The sequence below is a fragment of the Bos taurus genome, chromosome 11 (assembly GCF_002263795.3).
Source record: "Bos taurus isolate L1 Dominette 01449 registration number 42190680 breed Hereford chromosome 11, ARS-UCD2.0, whole genome shotgun sequence".
NCBI classification, from domain to species: Eukaryota; Metazoa; Chordata; class Mammalia; order Artiodactyla; family Bovidae; genus Bos; species Bos taurus.
The window spans coordinates 59,898,661-59,919,367 of NC_037338.1; the positions used below are offsets into that span (position 1 = coordinate 59,898,661).

Below are 20,707 nucleotides of genomic sequence, written 5' to 3' on the forward strand. Positions count from 1 at the left end.
TTCCTCAGGGGGTAAGGGATCTACTATTTTCCTCAGGGGGTAAGGGAGATATGTATTTTTTAGTATTTTCTAGTAACATGCAAAAGTAGTTAAGAAATATCTGGTACAGTCTTAAATCTTCTATACTTTTTCCTTCTGATACATGACAGGGAGAACACAAGAACTTTTAAATAACTTAAAAATCAATTATTTATTCAGTGTAATGAAGCTGATACACAATTATAAATTTCTCTTGGCTATCAAGTAATTTTAGGAATAACTGACACTGGGCTCTCTATGATTTATAATAGATAAAATAATTTTGCTGTAGCATCTTAAGAATAAAAGAAAACAAGAAACTGAATCTTAAGCTATGCATTGTTTTGTTGAATTATTCACCTCACCTCACAAGCTGCTTGACTATTATTAAATTGCTTGGTCAACAGTTCAATCCACTGAAGCATTGTGGGCTAAAAAAGAAAAAGAAGTCACTGGAGGTTTTAAGAGCTATCTGATAAATGACATAAATAGCACAAAAGTTTAAAAAATAAAATATGCACCTTTTCTTTTGAATGAATAAAGGTCTCTAGGACAAACGAAGTGCTTAACTGCAAGAAAAGACAAAGTTAAGCAAAAAAGATTTAATTATTTTAAAGTCATCAATTTTGAAGAAATTTTCTAAGGTTATACATATATTACCTTTGCTGTCATTAAAGACACAGCTTTAGGATCTGGTAATGTACTGGGAATACAACTACACAACTGCCACATAAACCTAGAATTTGAAAATAATAGGTTAAAATTCTCACGAAGTAAGATTTTTTAAAAATGTGTAACAAAAGATCTCTTATTAAAATCTACCAAACTTACCCAAAATATGTATGTTCAAAAATGTTTTTGTCTTGAAGAAACTGCATGTTATCATGCCAAATCCACTGAAGAAAAAAATGTTAACATGAGGTATCAGAAAGCATGTTTCATGACATTTTACCAATATTTTTATTAGACAGACTAAGACTTGCTCTAGAACCAAAACAAAACAAATACATGCATTTAAAATTTATGTTGACTTTTTCTAGGTAAATGGAATATGGAAGTAGTCACTAAACCTGATCCAATTTTTCATTACTTATCTGGCTAACTCAAGCCCCACACTGTTTTTATTCTAAATTTATGAAAAATTTTAAAGTATGAACTCTGAAATTCCACCTGTCTGAAGAGAAAACATATAATAAACAAAACACAGGAAAATGATGGTAGGCTGGTATTTTTATAAAGGTTTATGTTTAAAAATTGGAAAAAAGTTATTCAGGTTCACCAATCTAATGAGAGGTAATTTCTTTGTTTATAATAATCATGAAAAATTATTTCTGACATCTGTCCTATAGAATTGCTTTGCTGACTTTATTTTTTGTGTCCTTTCCCTCTCTGAATACCCTAAATATGTTCTAAGTCATTGACAGTCGGTTCCATAAAATTATTTTTATCTGGAATAAATTTATGTTTTGATTATTATTAAGTTTTACTTATTTTTGGCTGTGCTGGGGTCTTCATCGCTGCATATGGGCTTTCTCTAATTGCAGACAGTGGGACTATTCTTCCTTGGGATACACAGGCTTCTCATTGTGGTAGATTCTCTCGTTGTAGAGCACAGGCTCTAGGGCAAGGGCTCAGTAGTTATGGTGCCCGATTTAACTGCTCTGTGGCATGTGGGATCTTCCTGGACCAGATCAAATCCGTGTCCCTTGCACTGGCAGGCGGGTTCTTAACCACTCTACCACCACAGGGAGGTCCCCTATGTTCTGATTATAGGTATTACTGTCTTCATCCCTCTGAAGATTTGAAACCACCTCTACCTGCCTTCCCTATCCATGACTCTAGTCCAGAATCAGGTCTTAAAATCACTAATTAGGGCTCCTGCTCCATATTATCAATATTTGAAAAAATCACAGACCTGATTTGGCCTGCTTCAGAGTTCTTGTTCCTCTAGGATTTCCAACCACAGCAGCTTTCTTATAGCCCCGGGGAGAGACTGACAGCATTTACCTATCCCAATTCAGTGCCTTTTCACAGCAATAGAGCCCCATTCCAAGCTTCCTGCTTTTAGCCACAAGCTCAGCTCCTGTGTCATAATTTTTGTCACCCTTTACTCCACCAGAACTTAACTCTCAACCACTACTGCTTTGGTCTTAGAGCCTGGTAGACCCTGGAGAAGGCAATGGCACCCCACTCCAGTACTCTTGCCTGGAAAATCCCATGGATGGAGGAGCCTAGTAGGCTGCAGTCCGTGGGGTCACTAAGAGTTGGACACGACTGAGCGACTTCACTTTCACTTTTCACTTTCATGTATTGGAGAAGGAAATGGCAACCCACTCCAGTGTTCTTGCCTGGAGAATCCCAGGGACGGGGGAGCCTGGTGGGCTGCCGTCTATGGGGTTGCATAGAGTCGGACACGACTGAAGTGACTTAGCAGCAGCAGACCCTGGTTTCTACCAGGCTCAATGTTTTTCATTCTATTCCATTTTTGCCTGGAAAATTCCATGGCCAGAGGAGCCTGGCAGGCTATAGTCCATTGCGTCGCAGAGTCGGACACAACTGAGCAACTGGGCACAACAATTTCTGTCCTACAGAAATATTCATTTTGTTTTCTGATGGCCCTTTTTACATACAATATACGTGGAGCCAACTGAGTATGTCTAAGAATTAGATTACTGCACTACACTGATGAAAACATTCCTAGGTATTTTATATGTATCTGTCCAACTTCACCTTGGGCCACTCCTTCACCACAGCCACAGCCACAAAGATTATCATTCAGCTTCTAAAACATGCCAATAGGCTCTATCCTTCTTCAAGAGATTTATACATAATGTTCTGTTTGCCTGGAGAACTTACCACATGATTAATTTCTTACTGACTTTCAAGTCTCAGTTTCAGGTTAACTTAAAACATATCCAGATTACCTGCCCCCCTCCAGCAATCCTGATCAACTCCCTACCATTTCTGAGTACTCTGCTTGTTCTATCCATAACAGTCACTACAATTTATCATGTTTGTTTACTTAATATATTTTATGGTTTAAAAATTTTCTATTTTCCCTTTGAGAAAGTCTGCTCCCATCTATATTTCAACTGAAGAAATCTAAAGGACCAGATTCTAGTTTATGTCTAAAATCTATGTTTATGTTAAATAATGCAATAAAAATATTATATTTTATTTAATTTTTAGTAAAATATATATGCAGCCAAACATTTTAAATTAATAAGCTACAACAATGATAGGAGAAAATGTTTGGTTTAGGTCTGCAATCAGAAATAACGCTGAGGCATCCCTGGTGGTTCAGTGGTAAAGAATTCACCTGCCAATGCAGGAGACAGGGGTTCAATCCTGGATGTAGGAAGATCCAACATGTTGCAGAGCAACTAAGCTCATGTGCCACAACCACTGAGCCTGTGCTCTAGACCCTGGGAGCCACAATTACTGAGCCCATATGCCACAACTACTGAAAGCCTGACTGCCCTAGAGCCTGTGCTCCAAAACAGAAGCCATCACAATGAGAAGCCTAGAGAGTAGCCTCCACTCTCTGAAACTAGAGAAAAGCCCATGTAGCAACAAACACCAAACACAGCTGAAAATATATAAATAAATTTTTTTTTTTTTTAAGAGTAATGTGGTTCAGCTTGTTTTTATATTATAGTAAAAGTCTGGGATTCTCTTTTGTCACAATGTAGATCAGTGGTCCTCAAAGAATGGTTTAGGGAGGGGAGAAGTAGGCGTGGGGGTGGCACATAGGTACAGTGACCTTCATTGGGTGTCTGTAAAATTCAAACATTTTATACAAGCAGCTCATGCAGCTCAATACCAGAAAAATAAACGACCCAATCAAAAAATAAGCCAAAGAACTAAACAGACATTTCTCCAAAGAAGACATACAGATGGCTAACAAACACATGAAAAGATGCTCAACATCACTCATTATCAGAGAAATGCAAATCAAAACCACAATGAGGTACCATCTCATGCAGGTCAGAATGGCTGCTATCCAAAAGTCTACAAACAATAAGTGCTGGAGAGTGTGTGGAGAAAAGGGAACTCTCTTACACTGTAGGTGGGAATGCAAACTAATATAGCCACTATGGAGAGCAGTGTGGAGATTCCTTAAAAAATTGGAAATAGAACCACCATACAACCCAGCAATCCTACTGCTGGGCATACACACTGAGGAAACCAGAATTGAGAGAGACACGTGTACCCCAATATTCACTGCAGCACTGTTTACAATAGCCAGGACATGGAAGAACCTACATGTCCACTGCCAGATGAATGGATATTACTCAGCTATAAAAAAGAACGCATTTGAATCAGTTCTAAAGAGGTGGATGAAACTGGAGCCTATTATACACAGTGAAGTCAGAAAGAGAAACACCAATACAGTATGTTAACGCATATAAATGGAATTTAGAAAGACGGTACGATGACACTATATGCAAGACAGCAAAAGGGACACAGATGTAAAGAACAGACTTTTGGACTCTGGGAGAAGGCAGGGTGGGATGATTTGAGAGAATACCACTGAAACATGTATATTACCATATGTGAAACATATGATCAGTCCAAGTTTGATGCATGAAACAGGGCACTCAAAGCCAGTGCACTGGGACAACCCAGAGGGATGGGGAGGAAGCAGGGAGGGGGTTCAGGACAGGGGGACACATGTACAACCATGGCTGATTCATATCAACGTATGGCAAAAACCACCACCACAATATTGTAAAGTAATTAGCCTCCAATTAAAATAAATTTTTAAAAAAGGGATTCAAACAATTTTATTAGTAACACTAAAATGTTATCAGTCTTAAAAAAAAAAAAAAACCACCTCATTCTCTTCTGAGTGTACAATGGAGTTTTCCAGAGGCTCAATGATGAATGAAATCACAAGAGACCAAGTGCAGAAGCTGTTATGAGACTCCAGCTGTCTTCCATTAAATCAGGTATTAAGAGAGATTTGTAAAAAAAAAAAGAAGTAAAACAGGGCCACTTTCCTCACTGAACTGTTCTGTTCTGAAGAACATTTTTTTATTTGTATCAGAATGTCATGGGTTATTTTTTAAAATAAATTTTTAAAATTTGCTTTAATTTTAATATGGTAAATATTGATACATATAACCACATAAAAATGAATAGTTAAAACTCTAAGGTTCTCAATATTAAGAATATAAAGAAGTCTGGAGACCAGGAAGTTTGAGATGTACATGAGCAATATACAGTTAACCACTGTCGTGCTGTGTGGCATGCGAGACCTTGGTTCCTGGACCACAGATCAAATTCCCTGCAGTGGAAGGGCAGGGTCTTAACCTCTAGACCACCAGGGAAGTCCCTACAGCTGACCCAAACCTTGAACAATGAGGGAGTTAGGATTGCCAAAGTCCTGCAGTAAAGATCTGTATATAACTTTTCTCTCCAAAATTTAATTACTGATAGCCTACTTGTGTTGACTGGAAGCCGTTGAACTGATAGCATCAACAGTTGATTAATACATATTTTGTATGTGTTATATACTTTATTCTTACAACAAAATAAGCTAGAGAAAATATATTTACAGTACTGTATTGTATTCATCTATACTGGTGTGTTTATGTTGTCTGCTTACAAGATGAACTTCAATACCTGCATCAATAGCTTTGGGTTTTTTTTTTTAATATTTATCTATTTGACTGCACTTGGTCTCAGCTGTGGCAGGCAAGGTCTCTGATCTCGGCTGCAGCATGTGGGATGTTTAGTTCTGGCATGCAGGATCTTTTTTAGCTGCAGCATGCAAGATCCAGGTTCCTGATCAAGGATCGAATCTGGCCCTCTACATTGGGAGCTTGGAGTCTTAATCACTGAACCATCAAGGAAGTCCCTCAATAGTCCTATACAGAACACTGTAGATGTTATATGTATTATGAAAACTACACATCAAACATGAAAAGATAACATGAAAAAGAAATTCATATTTACTTATACATCCTGCATTTACTGGAAAAAAAAAAAACACATATAAGTAGAACCTTGCAGTTCAAGCCTATGCTGTTCCTATGTCAACTGTAAATCAATAAGATTTTATTTAAAATTTTATTTTACTTCAATAAGTGGGTTGACTATCATAAAATATTGTTAGGGCCTCATCTAGAACAGAGTCTACATTTATCTGAATACCTTGGGAACACGAAGTCTTGCACATAATGATGATACTCTATAATAATTTTGCTATTATGACAGAATTTGAAATAAATTTTTGTATAAACAGGTGAGTTTCATAGTTTGACTTCTCATTCTGATGGTAAACCCAACTGAGGAGTTTGGGAGAAGGTAATATACTTGGCACTGCATCAGAAAATTATAGGTAGGCAAGATACCATTAAGAGTAGGGAACAAAGTCTCCTCAGCTTTAAGACTTGACCAAAACAGTGCAAAATGCCAGTCAATCAATGAAAGTTTAATTGTCTTGTAGGAAGATTACATGTTTACCAGGTAAACCTTCCTGCAGATTTACTTTCTGTACTTTTGGCTGAGTCAGTTTATAACACTGATATAACACACTCAGCATGAATATCTTTTATAAATCCCTAACAATATCACTTAATATATTATTAAATGAAGAGAGTTTCATTACTACAAATGAGACACATTTTAAAATATATATACATACATTTTAAATGCATTTAAAATACACTTCTGTATAATATGAAGCATAAGAAAAGGAATACTCTCAGTCCTATCACCCAATCCAAATATATCACTGATCATACAAGTTATTTGTGAGCTTGCACTAATTCCACAAACCTTTTACCTCTCTTATTTTTCTTCAGTGTTACTAATAATTGTTTCCACTCCCTTTAATCTCATTCACTTTATGTTCACCTGTCATATGTCGGTATTACCAAGACTATTTGTAAAATAAATAGTGTTAAGGTCTACTTTGGATTACAGATACTAATGATGTTTGAGCCTGCTTTTATACTATAGAATACTTGCATAAATACTTAACATGCTTTTAAATTGTTGCTAAACTTAAATTAACTCATACCTCTAGCAATTCGGATGAAACATCAAATTTGTACTCTTTGCCACTTTCTTCCTCTGGTTCCATGCGTTTGTAAAACAGCATATATGCACTGTGGGTCTTCAAGAGGGAAAAAATAGTATATTTTCATTTTGACATAGTTTAACTATACAAGTAGATAATATGGAAGTCAGAAAACAATGTAAAATATATGAAGGAAATGGCTACCTTTTCAAAGGAGAAATCCATAAACTTATCTGTAACAGAATCATAGGTCTTGGTCTGTATAAAAAAATGAAAGTTTTCCTTAAGAAACAGGTACACTCAGCTGTATTTATATACCAAATATTTTACTAACAGATATTTAAAACTTTACAGTAATTTTGTAAACAGTTCTCAAATAGCATTATCACATAAAAATCTTTGACAGAAATTTTTGGCAAAGAAAATATCAAAATATTTTTAAGGTACTTTACCACCAATATATAAAGTTTAATAAAATGGACTGCAATCTGAAAAACTACTTTTAAAAGAAGAGTTTTGCAAAGTTTGTTTTCTTTTTAATCTTTTTTTAAGGAACTATTCTAGGAATAACACCTAGAGATGCAATAGGTTTAGCTATGCCTTCAATGGTAACACATTATTTACTTCCTTCTTCTACTCATTTTCAAAGTGTTAAAAATTTTTCTACTTCTCCTTTTCGATTCAGAATAGTACCTAAGAGCATCAAAGAGCAATAAGAAAGCCTCTTCATTAAAATCCAGAATGGCGACCAGTTATTCACAATAAACACAGTTACTAAAGAGAAATATAACTTTATCTGGGCTTATCTGTGAAATATAAAATACTTTTTAATACCTGATTTAGATAATCAACAGGGAAAATTTAAAGTTTTCAGAAAATTGCTACCAGGGTAAAATGCATATGAAAAAGTGAAATTATTTTAAGACTACTCCAATCTGTCTTTTTTACATCTTAACTGCTAATTACATAAGAGATAACCCTTTTCTATCCTGTCACTAGTAATAATTAGTAATAACAGCTGCTATTGTTACACAAAGTACCAAGGAATGATCTTTAAAGTTCAGCTTAAGCCAACTTCCTGGTCAAAGATTTCTCACAGTAAGTCAATAAAGAGCAATTTCTTCCTGCTCTAACCCCAAAGTATTTAAGTAAACAACTTATTCAATAATGTCTTGTATCAGTGTAATTTAACTCTTATACTTTTATTTTTCAATTGTAAGTCAACCTTCTTAATCAGTTGAAGAAATCATTTAAAAAATATTTTTTAAAAAATTGCCATGTCTGGTATCTGCTCCAAACTTAGTAACTATACTAAACAAATAACAAATCTTACATATAATTAGGAGCTAAAGGAAAGTTAAATGACTGTTTTGGGGTTTTATGATACTGTAAAGCACTTGGAAATTCACAAACCACTTAATTTTTGAATAAAACTTACCGTCATCTCTCCACCAAAACATTCAGAGGCAAGTTGAGCAGAATCAAAAGGTTTTACCTCAGCATCATTAAAAAGATACCTAAAGCAGAGCATATATGTATTGATCAAGTATATATTGTACTATATATAAATATATGTATATATGACTGGTTCAAAATTGGGAAAGGAGTATGACAAGGCTGTATACTGTCAACCTGTTTATTTAACTTATAAGCATAGTACATCATGTAAAATGTTGGGCTGGATGAATCACAAGCTGGAATCAAGATTGCTGGAAGAAATATCAACAACCTCAGATATGCTGATGACACCACACTTATGGCAGAAAGTGAAGAGGAACTAAAGAACCTCTTGATGACAGTAGAAGAGGAGAGTGAAAAAGCTGGCTTAAAATTCAACATTCAAAAACCTAAGATTATGGCATCTGGTCCCATCATTTCATGGCAAACAGAAGGGTAAAAAGTGGAAAAAGACAGATTTTATTTTCTTAGGCTCCAAAATCACTGCAGATGGTGGCTGCAGCCATGAACTTAGAAGACATCTGCTTCTTAGCAGGAAAGCTATGACAAACCTAGACAGTGTATTAAAAAGAAAAGACATCACTTTGTCAACAAAGGTTCATATACTCAAAGCTATGGTTTTTCCAGTAGTCTCCAGATGTGACAGCTGGACCATAAAGAAGGCTGAGCACCAAAGAATTGATGCTTTCTAATTGTAGTGTTGGAGAAGACTCTGTGAGTCCCTTGGACTGCAAAGAGATAAAACCAGTCAATTCTGAAGGAAATCAACCCTGAATATTCATTGGAAGGACTGACGGTGAAGCATCAATACTTCCGTCACCTAATGATAAGAGTCGACTCATAGGAAAAGACCCTGATGCTTGGAAAAATTGAAGGCAGAAGGAGAAGAGGGCAGCAGAGAATGAGATGGTTAGATAGCATCACCAACTCAAAGGACATGCATGAATTTGAGCAAACTCTGGAAGCAGTGATGGACAGGGAAGCCTGGCATGCTACAGTTCATGGGACATGACTTAGCGACTAAACAACAATATGTACTTTACCTGTGTTGTGCCTATTTTTAAAATATTTAGATTACATTCTAATATATTACAAATATTGATCAAACATTAATGTGCAATCAATTCTAACTAAGCTCTTGTTTTGACAATTTTAATCCACTAGAAATTGGGAATATAGTTTCACAACATAGTTATAACCACCTTAAAATGTGACAGATCTATTTATAATCTAGGAGTAACAAAAGAGTTCATATAAGCGAGGAATAAAAAGTTTGCATAAATATAACATGTAAAGCTATTGGACGGAAAATATTAAGAGCCTGGAAAACTTACAAAGATAAAGGTACCATTTCAAAATTTATTTTCAAATGGACCAGAAAAAGTAAAAGATACCATAGACATGATGGCTTAAAGAGAAATAATTGAACAAAAGTATTCTGCAAAAAAAGTGAAGCTGCTCAGTCGTCTGCAACTGTTTGCAATCCCATGGACTGTAGCTTACCAGGCTCCTCCATCCATGCAATTTTCCAGGCACGAGTTCTGCTAAGCACAAATCAATTTACCAATGTACACTTTGTTCAAAGCAATATCCCCAACACTTAGAACAATGCCCAGGACAGCAATAGTCTCTACATATAAGAATTTAACCAACAACATTCGAAGGCCAAAAACCAGCTATTAAAGACTGATCGAATGACTTCCAGCCATTAACTTGATAAAAGATGATAAAAAAGAATGTGTGTTAGAGGGGAAAAGTAAAGTGAAGAAAATGGAGTATGCGGGTAATTTCTAAGTGGAATATATAAGGACTTTGTGGCCATCCACAGGTAAGATTCAGAAGGTGCAATATTGTCTATGAATCTTAAGCTGTGTGCAAAACTCTTGAGGGTCTTCATTTTTCTTGAGTAAGCATTTATCAAGTTCTCAAAAAAGTGCAGAAATCTATAAAGCTTAAGAACAATGGATTCATATTATCTTTTGAAAGCCGCTTTCATTTAAACATTTTATGTGCCCCCTTTCCAGACATAGGTACAGTTTAGAAAACAAAAATCTGAAAACATATCTCAGGAAAAAAACTATTATAAGCTTATACTTTAAAAATTGAAACAGATTTTCATTTTAAATCCCAAGGAAAAAGTATTTAAAACTCACCATTTATTGTTTTTATAAGCATGTGGGTTGACTATATCTCTAATGAAGCTGTAATAGTGTCCACCATCTGCGGTTCCTGTATGAACAGTCACTCCTATCAAGTCATACTCATAGCTCTCCGTGTCTTTTGAATGATCACTGACTTCCTTAAAACCTGAAATGATTTACATGAAGTGGCAGTGATTGTGAAAACAGCACACAATGACATCTTAGAATCACTTGATAGAGTATACTTCATGCACAGAAATAGGCACAGATACTTCATATATTCAAACAGGCACAAAACAACTCTATTTGCTGTCACTCACTATTTATAGCCTACAATTTTAAGGAACTTTTATACACATTACTGGAAAAACAACTACCTTGTTAGTGCATAACCAGGGACAATCTCAACATAACAAGTAAATGTAAATTTTTGTTTGTTTAATCTGGCTATTCCTTTTGAAATAGATAAACTTGAATGAAACAGTGTATATTATCTTTATTAGGAATAAGCAAACACAAGACCTGAAAGGTATTAACATATTTATGCCTGCTGGTCTATGTTAAGGAAAATGAAGCACTGTACTGGTAGCATGGTTCCAACTGTTTTATCAATTAATAAAAAACACTATGTATTAGAAGCTTTATGTACAAAGAAACAAAACATACTTCCAACCATAGAGATTCAATCTGAAAGGTTATTATAATAGATACTAAAGAAAAAAACTCCAGAAGATGTATGATTTACAATCTATATTTCCACCATCACACAAAAAGAAAAGGTGTAATTAAAAGCATGTATGAAACAGCAGACTTGGTTCACCTGAGTGCACAGTGTAACATGAAAAGTGAAGCAACAATTAGCTGAAGAGGAGGAAATGGCTGACAGTGGCAGAGCAGTGGCTGAGGAGTTTGGGTATACTAGGATCTGATTCTGTGGCCTAATAAACTCCTTTATCTTGGCATTCTTGTTATTTTCACGCATGGTGGCATCATGGAAAATACAGTGAAGCACAGTTACTATGTAGTCTTGCTATAATTTTACAAACGGTTTGAAAGCATTCTGAAAAGTAGGACATATATATACAATGTCAACTTCTTAAATCTGTCTATATTTTCAAACTTACCTCTTTTTGGTCACTTCCTGAAATTCCTAAACGTACTCAACTTTACTATAAAGTTCCCTCCCTTAACCCTGTATCCCTTCATAGTTATAATCACCATCCTCTCTTTTCAAAGAAAGATTATGTTATTCTGTTGAAAGAGTAGCGCTCACTCATTGCTTGTATCTCTCATTTCCCATTTAGTGAAGAGTAAAACACTCACTGGATGCTCATTAAGTACCCGGCAATACAGTATAAAGAATAAAATATGGTTCTTTTTCCTAAATCTTATAATATGGTGGCTCTTCAAATTTCAAAAATTTCAATCTGCATAACTTTCTATATAAACAAAACACCACCAGGCCTCTTATGTAAAATAGAACTTCTCTCTGCCAAAGAAGAATGGAAAAGGTAAGGGCTAAACCAGTTCTGCTTTCTTCTCTCCTCTCATCTATTCCCATTCCTCACCATGGTTCTTAGGGCATGTACACAGATGTTTGAAAATCACTGGTCTTATGAAAAGAACAGCAATTTGTAGGTAACTCAAGTGCCATTTTAAATTCACTGCAAACTGCCTTCCTACCACAATACCCATATTAAATTGCTGTGATAACCAAAGATCTTCAACATGTTAGATAATTTTCCCTTGTGGTCTTACTGGAACCGTTGCTTTTCTTTAGCATTCAATACTTCTGACCACATTCCCTCGTTCTTGAGCTCTTGAAGTACTGATCCCACTAGTCACCTAACTGATCAAACAGAAACCTTTCTTGACTTTTCCTTCCTCTAGGAGTAGACTGACTAAACTATAAGCTTCAGAGGGGTAGACACCTTCTTCTTGTTGTCATTATATTCTCATTATTATGATAGCAAGTTAAATAGTGGACAGATGTTCAGGAACTTTGTTGATTTCACTGTTTCACTCAGTCATTGAGTTTTATTAACTCCACTGCCATACACTTCTCTCTAACCCTACTAGTATGCTTCTATTCCTGTGGTTTGCCTTAATAGCCTCCCCACACTCCTTTTATTCAGCCTCTAATCCATTTCTATTACTATAGTTAGAATAACTTTCTCCAGATCTCACCTGGTTATCTTGGTTTCCTGCTTAAAAGTTTTCAATAGCTTCACATTGAAATAAAGATCAAAATCATTAACTTGGCCTACAAAAGACTAATCTGGCTGCCACTCTTTTGCCTGTTTTACCAACCCCCTAACCCCCCACCCTCCAACAAGACTATTTGCTCCTCTCAATCTAGCTCTTGATACTCAGGTTCTGCTTAAATGTCACCTTCTCTTGAAAGCAACCCTGTGATTCCCCTCAACCAATCTGACAACACTTTATGTTAATAATCCCGTTTAAAATATGCCATGCCCAATAGACTTAAGTTCTTCAAGACCAGGAACCATGTTTATCTCATTCAGTATTGTGTCCCCGATGCCTAGAACGGTGCCTTCAACACAGTCCTAGTAGATACAGAACGTTTATAGGCCAACTGTCTGAATATACCATATTGTCTTTAGAAACATTTTTCTAAGATTTAATTTAATTTTCTTAAATGTATATTTAATTACAATGTTGTAATTAGGACTATCTTGTCATGGCGACCTACAGTAAACACAGGCAAGAGAAAGAAATTTTGCATTACCTTCTTTCCTGTCACTCTTTCCCATAAGGAAATCTTCTGTATAGGGTGTCATATCCAAACGTAATGGGAAGGAAAAGTGTGTATTCACTTTTTCTTTCATCATTGTGACCATATTAAATGTATACCTCATAGTATTGAAACTCAGAATCTGAGGCAATTTCTTAAAACATGCTCTGAAAGACAAAAACAAAAGTTGTTAAAAATTATCTTTCAAAAGTATTCTAGCTATTATCAATTACATTTATACTACACTTATTTCCATATTCAATTCAGAGTAATAATAAATAGTACTCTGAATCATGCTCTTATTAAATCTATCAATCTATCTCCTTACATGACTTTCTATTCTGAAAGAACTTCCCCACGTTTAGATGGGAAAAACAAATGAAAAACTACAGTAGACTGTAGAATATGCCATGGTGAGGATGGGAGAGCAAAGCACAGTTTTCTGAATTAGGTAAGATTATTTGGGAACCATTAGCATATCAGTCCGGAGAAGGCAATGGCACCCCACTCCAGTACTCTTGCCTGGAAAATCCCATGGATGGAGGAGTCTGGTGGGCTGCAGTCCATGGGGTCGCTAAGGGTAGGCCACGACTAAGTGACTTCCCTTTCACTTTTCACTTTCATGCATTGGAGAAGGAAATGGCAACCCACTCCAGTGTTCTTGCCTGGAGAATCCCAGGGACCGGGGAGCCTGATGGGCTGCCGTCTATGGGGTCGCACAGAGTCGGACACGACTGAAGCCACTTAGCAGCAGCAGCAGCATATCAGTCGGAGAAGGCGATGGCACCCCACTCCAGTACTCTTGCCTGGAAAATCCCATGGACAGAGGAGCCTGGTAGGCTGCAGTCCATGGGATCGCTAGGAGTCGAACATGAATGAGTGATTTCACTTTCACTTTCATGCATTGGAGAAGGAAATGGCAACCCACTCCAGTGTTCTTGCCTGGAGAATCCCAGGGACAGGGGAGCCTGGTGGGCTGCCGTCTATGGGGTCGCACAGAGTCGGACACGACTGAAGCCACTTAGCAGCAGCAGTATATCAGTAGAGAGTGGTATTATGGTAGTAGATAAAATTTTTTAGCAAAGAATGAGTAACTGAGAAAACCAGAGCTTGAAGACAGAACTGAGTATGATCGGTTGAACACTTACTATGTTATTAGAGACATCTAGAAGTATGATAAGAGTACAAGAGGACTGAATAATACTTTTCTTGGGAGATATTTGACAATATTAAAAAAACAAAACAAAACAGTAGAATCATATTAGCCAAATTAAAGGAATGCTTCAATAAGGAAATAGTTAATCAAGAACAGATTTATTCAATAAGCTTATTCCAAATTTATTGAATAAATAAGAGATTCTATAAGAATGGAGCCTCTCAATTATCTTTCACTGACTTCTAATTATATTACTCCACAGTAATAAACTTTTGCCTGAGTCCAGTCTGTTTTAACTCCTTAACTTCTGACCTAACCTCTCGTCAGATGAGTTTGTCTTTTACATGTAACTGCCTGCACAGTTATGCTTTGAGTGTATTCATTATAACTTTTCTCTTTTGCAACCAACTTGACTTCTGGAGACTGAGAAGAAGAATACCATTCTTTTCAAGGGCATATTTATCTGGGAAAATCTTCTCTTAAGCAATTTGAAAAGAAAGCTTTTCATTCACTGTCTTCAAACACGCTCAGATCTACTTCATGTAGAAAACTCCTCCTCTGCTTGATTTCAAAGTTCTTTCTAAAAAAGTCCATCTTTCTTTCTGTTTCTTACTGCCAAACTTCTAAAATGAATGATCTATACTTTGTGTCATGTTCTCTGATGACTCTGCTTCTACTGCTACAACCTGACAGAAACATCATTGAACTATCTTTTTGAAAAATTCAATGATTTTATTTGGCTATTATTTTTTCCCTCATCTCTGCATACTATGTCAATTGAATGAATACCTTCTTGAAATTCTCTTCCCCAGATTCTGGGTTACCACAATATCCTGATTCTTTTCCCTTCCTGACTTTCATTCTGTCACTTTTTCCTCTGTAGTTTTAGGTTGGCAAAGGTCTGAGTTCTTTGCAACAGTTATGTTCTTTCTCAGGCAAATGTTCTGATGGCTTCAATCAACTATGCAGATAATCCTCAAATCCAGGTGTTAATCATTTGGTGTCACTGTATATTAACAATCTTATTTTCTATTACCATGAATGTAAATCCTCTACTTGAGGCAAGGTGGTCAAATCCCAGACTTTCTAGTACTTATAAGGTCATTACCATTTCTCTGCCTTTGTTTCCAGTAATGAACAACATAATCTTTCAATCTAATTTCTATTCAGTGTTCAAGAGTAGGATTGAAACATCTTTACCGAACTACTCTCTGTCCTAAACCAGCCATCTCGTGGCTGGCTCTAAAGAAAAAAATCTCACTTTAGAAGTTCAGAGGAAGTCTTCAGCTCATGAGTTGATTCTTTATCACGTTCCACTGAGTGCATGGGAAAGGACTAAGCAATCATACACACCTTGTTAAATACTTGATTAAAAAAAAAAATTAAGAGTGCTTGAATGTTTACTTGAATAACTGAATGAAAATTTGCTGTGTAAGAATCAGCTTCAAGCAGCTGATTGTATCATGTAATCATGTAATATTCATAAGCGTAACATTAATTTATCCTAAGTTTGTATTTTACTTCTATTTGATGATTTATCAAAATGACAAAAATTAGGTTTCAAAAAAGCATACCTTTTTTCAGCTCGTACTTTCTTCCCACAATGAGAACAAGTATACATGTTGTCACCTTCTAAAGTATCTTTAATGGTAACTTCATCAAGAGATTCCTGTTTACACATTTAAGAGTTTCATATTATTATTTGCAACACGCAAAAAACACAAAAAGCATTCATTACAATTTGAACAGAATGCAGAGAGGAAATCAAAGTTTTTATTTTAAAAAATGAACTCTTAAATTTAGTAAAAAAAAAAAAAAAATGGACAAGGTGCTCTGAATCTTACTAAATATTTCTAAAACTCAACTATTTAAATTCTGATTAGGAAAAATCAGTTCTGTGGTCTACCTTTAATTCTTATTTGAGTAACATTGCAAGAAGAAAACAGATGAAAACATGAAAATTTTCTCTCAAAGTAACAAACAGAAGCCTGCTGTCTCTCTCTATATATATAAATATGTGTGTGTGTGTATACACACAAACAGTTGAAAAACAGGAAAAAAATTTAAAAATATATACATTACTCACATAAATATTCTTCATATCAGCCACCTGGCACCTCACAGTATAAAACTCTTCAGCAGTCTGACTAACATGTTCACAATCCTAGTCAATCAATAGTCAAAAATTGGTAAATTCTCATAATAAGCTAAAACATACATAAAAATTTTCAAAAAGCAAAAATCAGGAAGAATACTTACCAAGGACACAACATTGTTTGTAATTACACCTCCAAACAAACTTTTGACAGTATTTTTCTTAAAAAAAAAAAAAACAAACAAAAACACAAAAGTCAGTAATTTAGAACCGTGCAAAATCTCTAAAAATTTCAAAGGAACTTGAACATTACAGTACTAACCAGTTCTGGAGACATTTCTTCAATTTTAGTAATCAGATCAGTAAAAAACTCTGTCATATCTTTCTGCTCCCCAGTGTTCAAAGGCTGCTTATCCATCGTGTATGTTTTACAGAAAGGTCTAGGATTATATGCCTTGCATTCACTCTCCTGTGAAAGAAAAGGGTGTAAGGAGGAGGATTATCAAACAATCAAATAAATGTACCTCTCAAATAACAATAAAAAAAGTATCACAAGGTTCTTGAATAAACAATAAAATAGGTAAATAAAATCTTTGTAAATCTACTAAGAAAGAACTAAAATACTCTATTTCATTTTTGTTTGATTCTCACTTTAGTATTCATGGACTTCCCTGATGACTCAGTGGTAAAGAATCCACCTGCAAAGCAGGAGACCTGGGTTGGGAAGATCCCCTGCAGGAGGGCATGGCAACCCACTCCAGTATTCTTGCCTGGGAAATCCCATGGACAGAGGAGCCTGGCAGGCTACTGTCCAAGGGGTCGTGAAGAGTCAGACACAACTGAGTGACTAAGCACAGCACATATCATTTTGAGTTTAATAGTTCTGGTGCCAGAAGATGCTTAAAGTACCATAAGCTAAGAAATTTTCATTTTTTTTAAGTCTAGGAATTTCTAGGAAGGAATGTGGGATGCAGACTTGTATTATAAAGCATAAAATCAAAGCCTTTACAGGGTGAATAAACTTTCCTATCAACTGAACTTTGGTTTAGTAGTGGTTTAAAACAGCAGTAATACTCAAAGCCTGCATCTGTGACTCTTTGTAATTCAATAGAATTCTCCCACAGCAGAATAGAAATCAATAAACGTGACTTTAGCAAGCCTATCAACAATTGATGCTTGTCAAGAGAAAAAAAAAAAAAAAAAGGAAGTATTTTCCTCTTGTACATCCCTATCACAGCACATATATCTTTGACCAAAAAGATAATGAATCAGCAGAAGTTATCTTTTATTGTCTTATTTTCCTACAGCCCCCAAATTTGCTACCTAAAAGCTGTTTCTGATTTTTCAAGTTTCCACATCAATAATACAGCTCACTAATATTCAAAGAAATCAATTATGTAACTAATATCTGATGATTATTACTGTGTTACAAAGAATCAACCAGATGTCATGTGGCAGCTTTTTACCCCAGGTAATAAATTGTGAAATAATGATTTAAAAAAAAAACAATAAAAAGCAGTAAAACTGCTTTGTCAGTTCAAATAGCATGTTCCAACTATCTTAAAAGATTGTAAGCGGAATCAAGGGATAACTAACAAATCTTTTAATTTTGTTTCAAAAATCTCATTTACTGAATTTTCATTAAATCTCAGAAGATGAAATACACAGGTATAAATAAAATAAGATCTTTCCTCAAAATTCTAATAAGTTAGACAAGTAACTTTCAATACAAGTACTTGTGTAACAAAATTATGGTGATAAGGAATACTCTGGAATTTGGTCACTCAGGGGACACTTTCTCAAGAAAACCAAGTTGATTCCTGAAAGATGAGAAAGGGAAGAAAATGGAGAAGAGTGTTAGTGGAGGAGGGCTACAGGCAGGAGGAGCAGGATAAATAACTGCACAAGCGAGGAAGCAAAAGGTGATGCACTTCTCTGGCTTGCAGTTACTACAGGGTGAGGCTGGATGTGGGCAGTGGTTGGGGGGATATAAAAAAGGAAGTTGAAGGGAAGGGGATACATGCCATCCTGGCTGGACCTGAACACCAAAACTAGTTTCATAATAAAGAACCACTGAGGAATTTTAACTAGGGGAGTAGTATTTTAAGAGTTGCTATTTTTTAACGATTAATTTTATAGTTTTCTGGGTGGAAACTAAGAAAGACAAAGAAAAATCAGTCAGAAAATCCTAAGACTAAAGGGTGGGGGTGACCTTGTGATGAAAAATGGACTGGATATAAGAAATTCTTCAAAGGATAAATTAACAAAATACAGATGACTGAAATATGAAAGTTAAAATTCACTATGATAAAGAACATCAGCAACTGACAAAGTCAATTTGAAAAATCAGAGTATATAGTCAGGATAGGCCAATACACTCAAACTCCAATTAAAGTTTCTTTTGGTCAAAGGGTATATCTAACTAGTTTCCATATCTGATTCTCAAACATACCATTAAATAGGTAAACATTTTTTGAAGCTCCAGAAGAGTGGTCTTATGCTTCATATCTTCGGAATACTGTAAATTAAGAAAAAACCTTCCATTACAACATACTGGCGTTGATGGTAAATTAGATATTTTAGAAAAGAAAGCATTAAAATGTGCTCAACACTGTTTTCATTCTTTTAGGAAAAACACATAGTCTGTTTTCTTAACAATTTTAGCATTTTAAAAATTGAAGTATTTTGTTAATTATACAAACACAGCCATCATTATTATGTAAGGAAACTAAATAAAGAAATCTTAAAACTACTTTATTTATCAGTACTTATTTGGTTCAATGTTGATTTACAAGTTGGCAGTTTCGCAAGAACAGAAAACATCTTCTCCAGAAACAAATTCACACATTAAAAAATATACTCATCTAGTCATACCTTCATTTTTTTCTAGAACAGTAGATCCTTAACACTGCAGGGCAATTCTGGCCAATTTCTTTGAAAATCCTCTAAATATTCAAGTACATTAACTGAGATTTAGGATTCTGGCTATACTAATTTACTGGAGACTTGGTTCAGAACATCAGCCTTATAGGAGAGTCCCACATTCATCCCAGGCACTTGTTAGATATACTCTTATCTCATTAAAATTTTAAAATAACCAATAAAGTAGTTAATATTCTCTTTACAAATTATTACCTGTCATAATTTTGAAGAAGCAGATGAATCTTGAAGACATTATGCTAAGTGAAATAAGTCAGTCACATGCTAATATTGCATGATTCCACTTATGAGGTACTGAGAGTAGTCAAATTCATAGAGACAGAAGTAGAACAGTGGTTGCAAGGGATATGGGTGAAAAAAGAATGGGGAGCAAAGTATTTAATGGGTATTGAGTTTCACTTGGGGTAGGTGAAAAAATTCTGGAGATTGATGTGTTAATGATTACAGTGTGAATATACCTAATACCACACAACTGTACACTTATAAATGGTTAATAGGATAAACTTTATACTGTGTATATTCAGCCACAATTAAAATACATGCAGTTTTCTTTAATCTTTCCGTGAAAATCTGAAAAGGAAATAAAAATGACATTTTCATGTAAATAATCAAGTGCTCATTTGACGAGAGCACGTTCCAAAATCATGTCAAATTTCTATTCTGTAAGAATTCCTTATGTAGAGACAAGTCTAAATTTAGTTTTTATCCAAAATTACCATTTCTGACATTCATTCAGTTAACACATGTGATTGTTCTTTCTGTTTCTACATACTAATTCCTGACAGTGCTAATGGCTAAAAGGTGATCGTTAATATGAAGAAGATAGACTATAAAGTGTCGTTAAGTCATCTCCTAAAAAGAAAATCACTGAAAACACGCTTCTTTAATAAGTGGTTCTATAAAGTTATACAAATGGGGACAACATAATTTAGTCACAAAACTTTACACATGCCTAATAAAATCAACTTCTAATTATAATCAGTTAGATGATAAAGACATCAATTTAACTAAAGCCAAAAAAAAAAAAAAGAAACCCATTTGAGTATATTGTAAATGTGGAGATTCTAAAGCACACCTTAAACATAGTAAGGATTCACTAAAGATATACAAAGAA

The 20,707-nt window shown here is 35.1% G+C and overlaps 1 protein-coding gene across 6 annotated transcripts in view; it reads right to left on the reverse strand.

Moving 5' to 3' along the window:
• USP34 (ubiquitin specific peptidase 34) overlaps positions 1-20,707 on the reverse strand; it is a 241,283-nt gene that overhangs the window by 38,850 nt on the left and 181,726 nt on the right. For 4 of the 6 annotated variants that reach the window (XR_009496463.1, XM_059891776.1, XM_059891778.1 and 1 more), the window contains 15 exons: positions 19,106-19,171; positions 16,976-17,122; positions 16,818-16,874; positions 16,645-16,722; positions 16,133-16,227; positions 13,397-13,569; positions 10,660-10,813; positions 8,487-8,565; positions 7,253-7,306; positions 7,049-7,144; positions 4,856-4,951; positions 850-914; positions 679-754; positions 540-587; positions 384-449 (listed from right to left, as the gene is read on the reverse strand). Coding sequence is in view for 5 of the 6 variants with exons in the window: in XM_059891776.1 (XP_059747759.1) it covers positions 384-449; positions 540-587; positions 679-754; positions 850-914; positions 4,856-4,951; positions 7,049-7,144; positions 7,253-7,306; positions 8,487-8,565; positions 10,660-10,813; positions 13,397-13,569; positions 16,133-16,227; positions 16,645-16,722; positions 16,818-16,874; positions 16,976-17,122; positions 19,106-19,171 (1,350 nt within the window). In the remaining variant the exon portion in view is untranslated. The remainder of the gene's footprint in view (positions 1-383; positions 450-539; positions 588-678; positions 755-849; positions 915-4,855; positions 4,952-7,048; positions 7,145-7,252; positions 7,307-8,486; positions 8,566-10,659; positions 10,814-13,396; positions 13,570-16,132; positions 16,228-16,644; positions 16,723-16,817; positions 16,875-16,975; positions 17,123-19,105; positions 19,172-20,707) is intronic. The other 2 variants (XM_059891779.1, XM_059891777.1) reach the window with 1 other exon arrangement.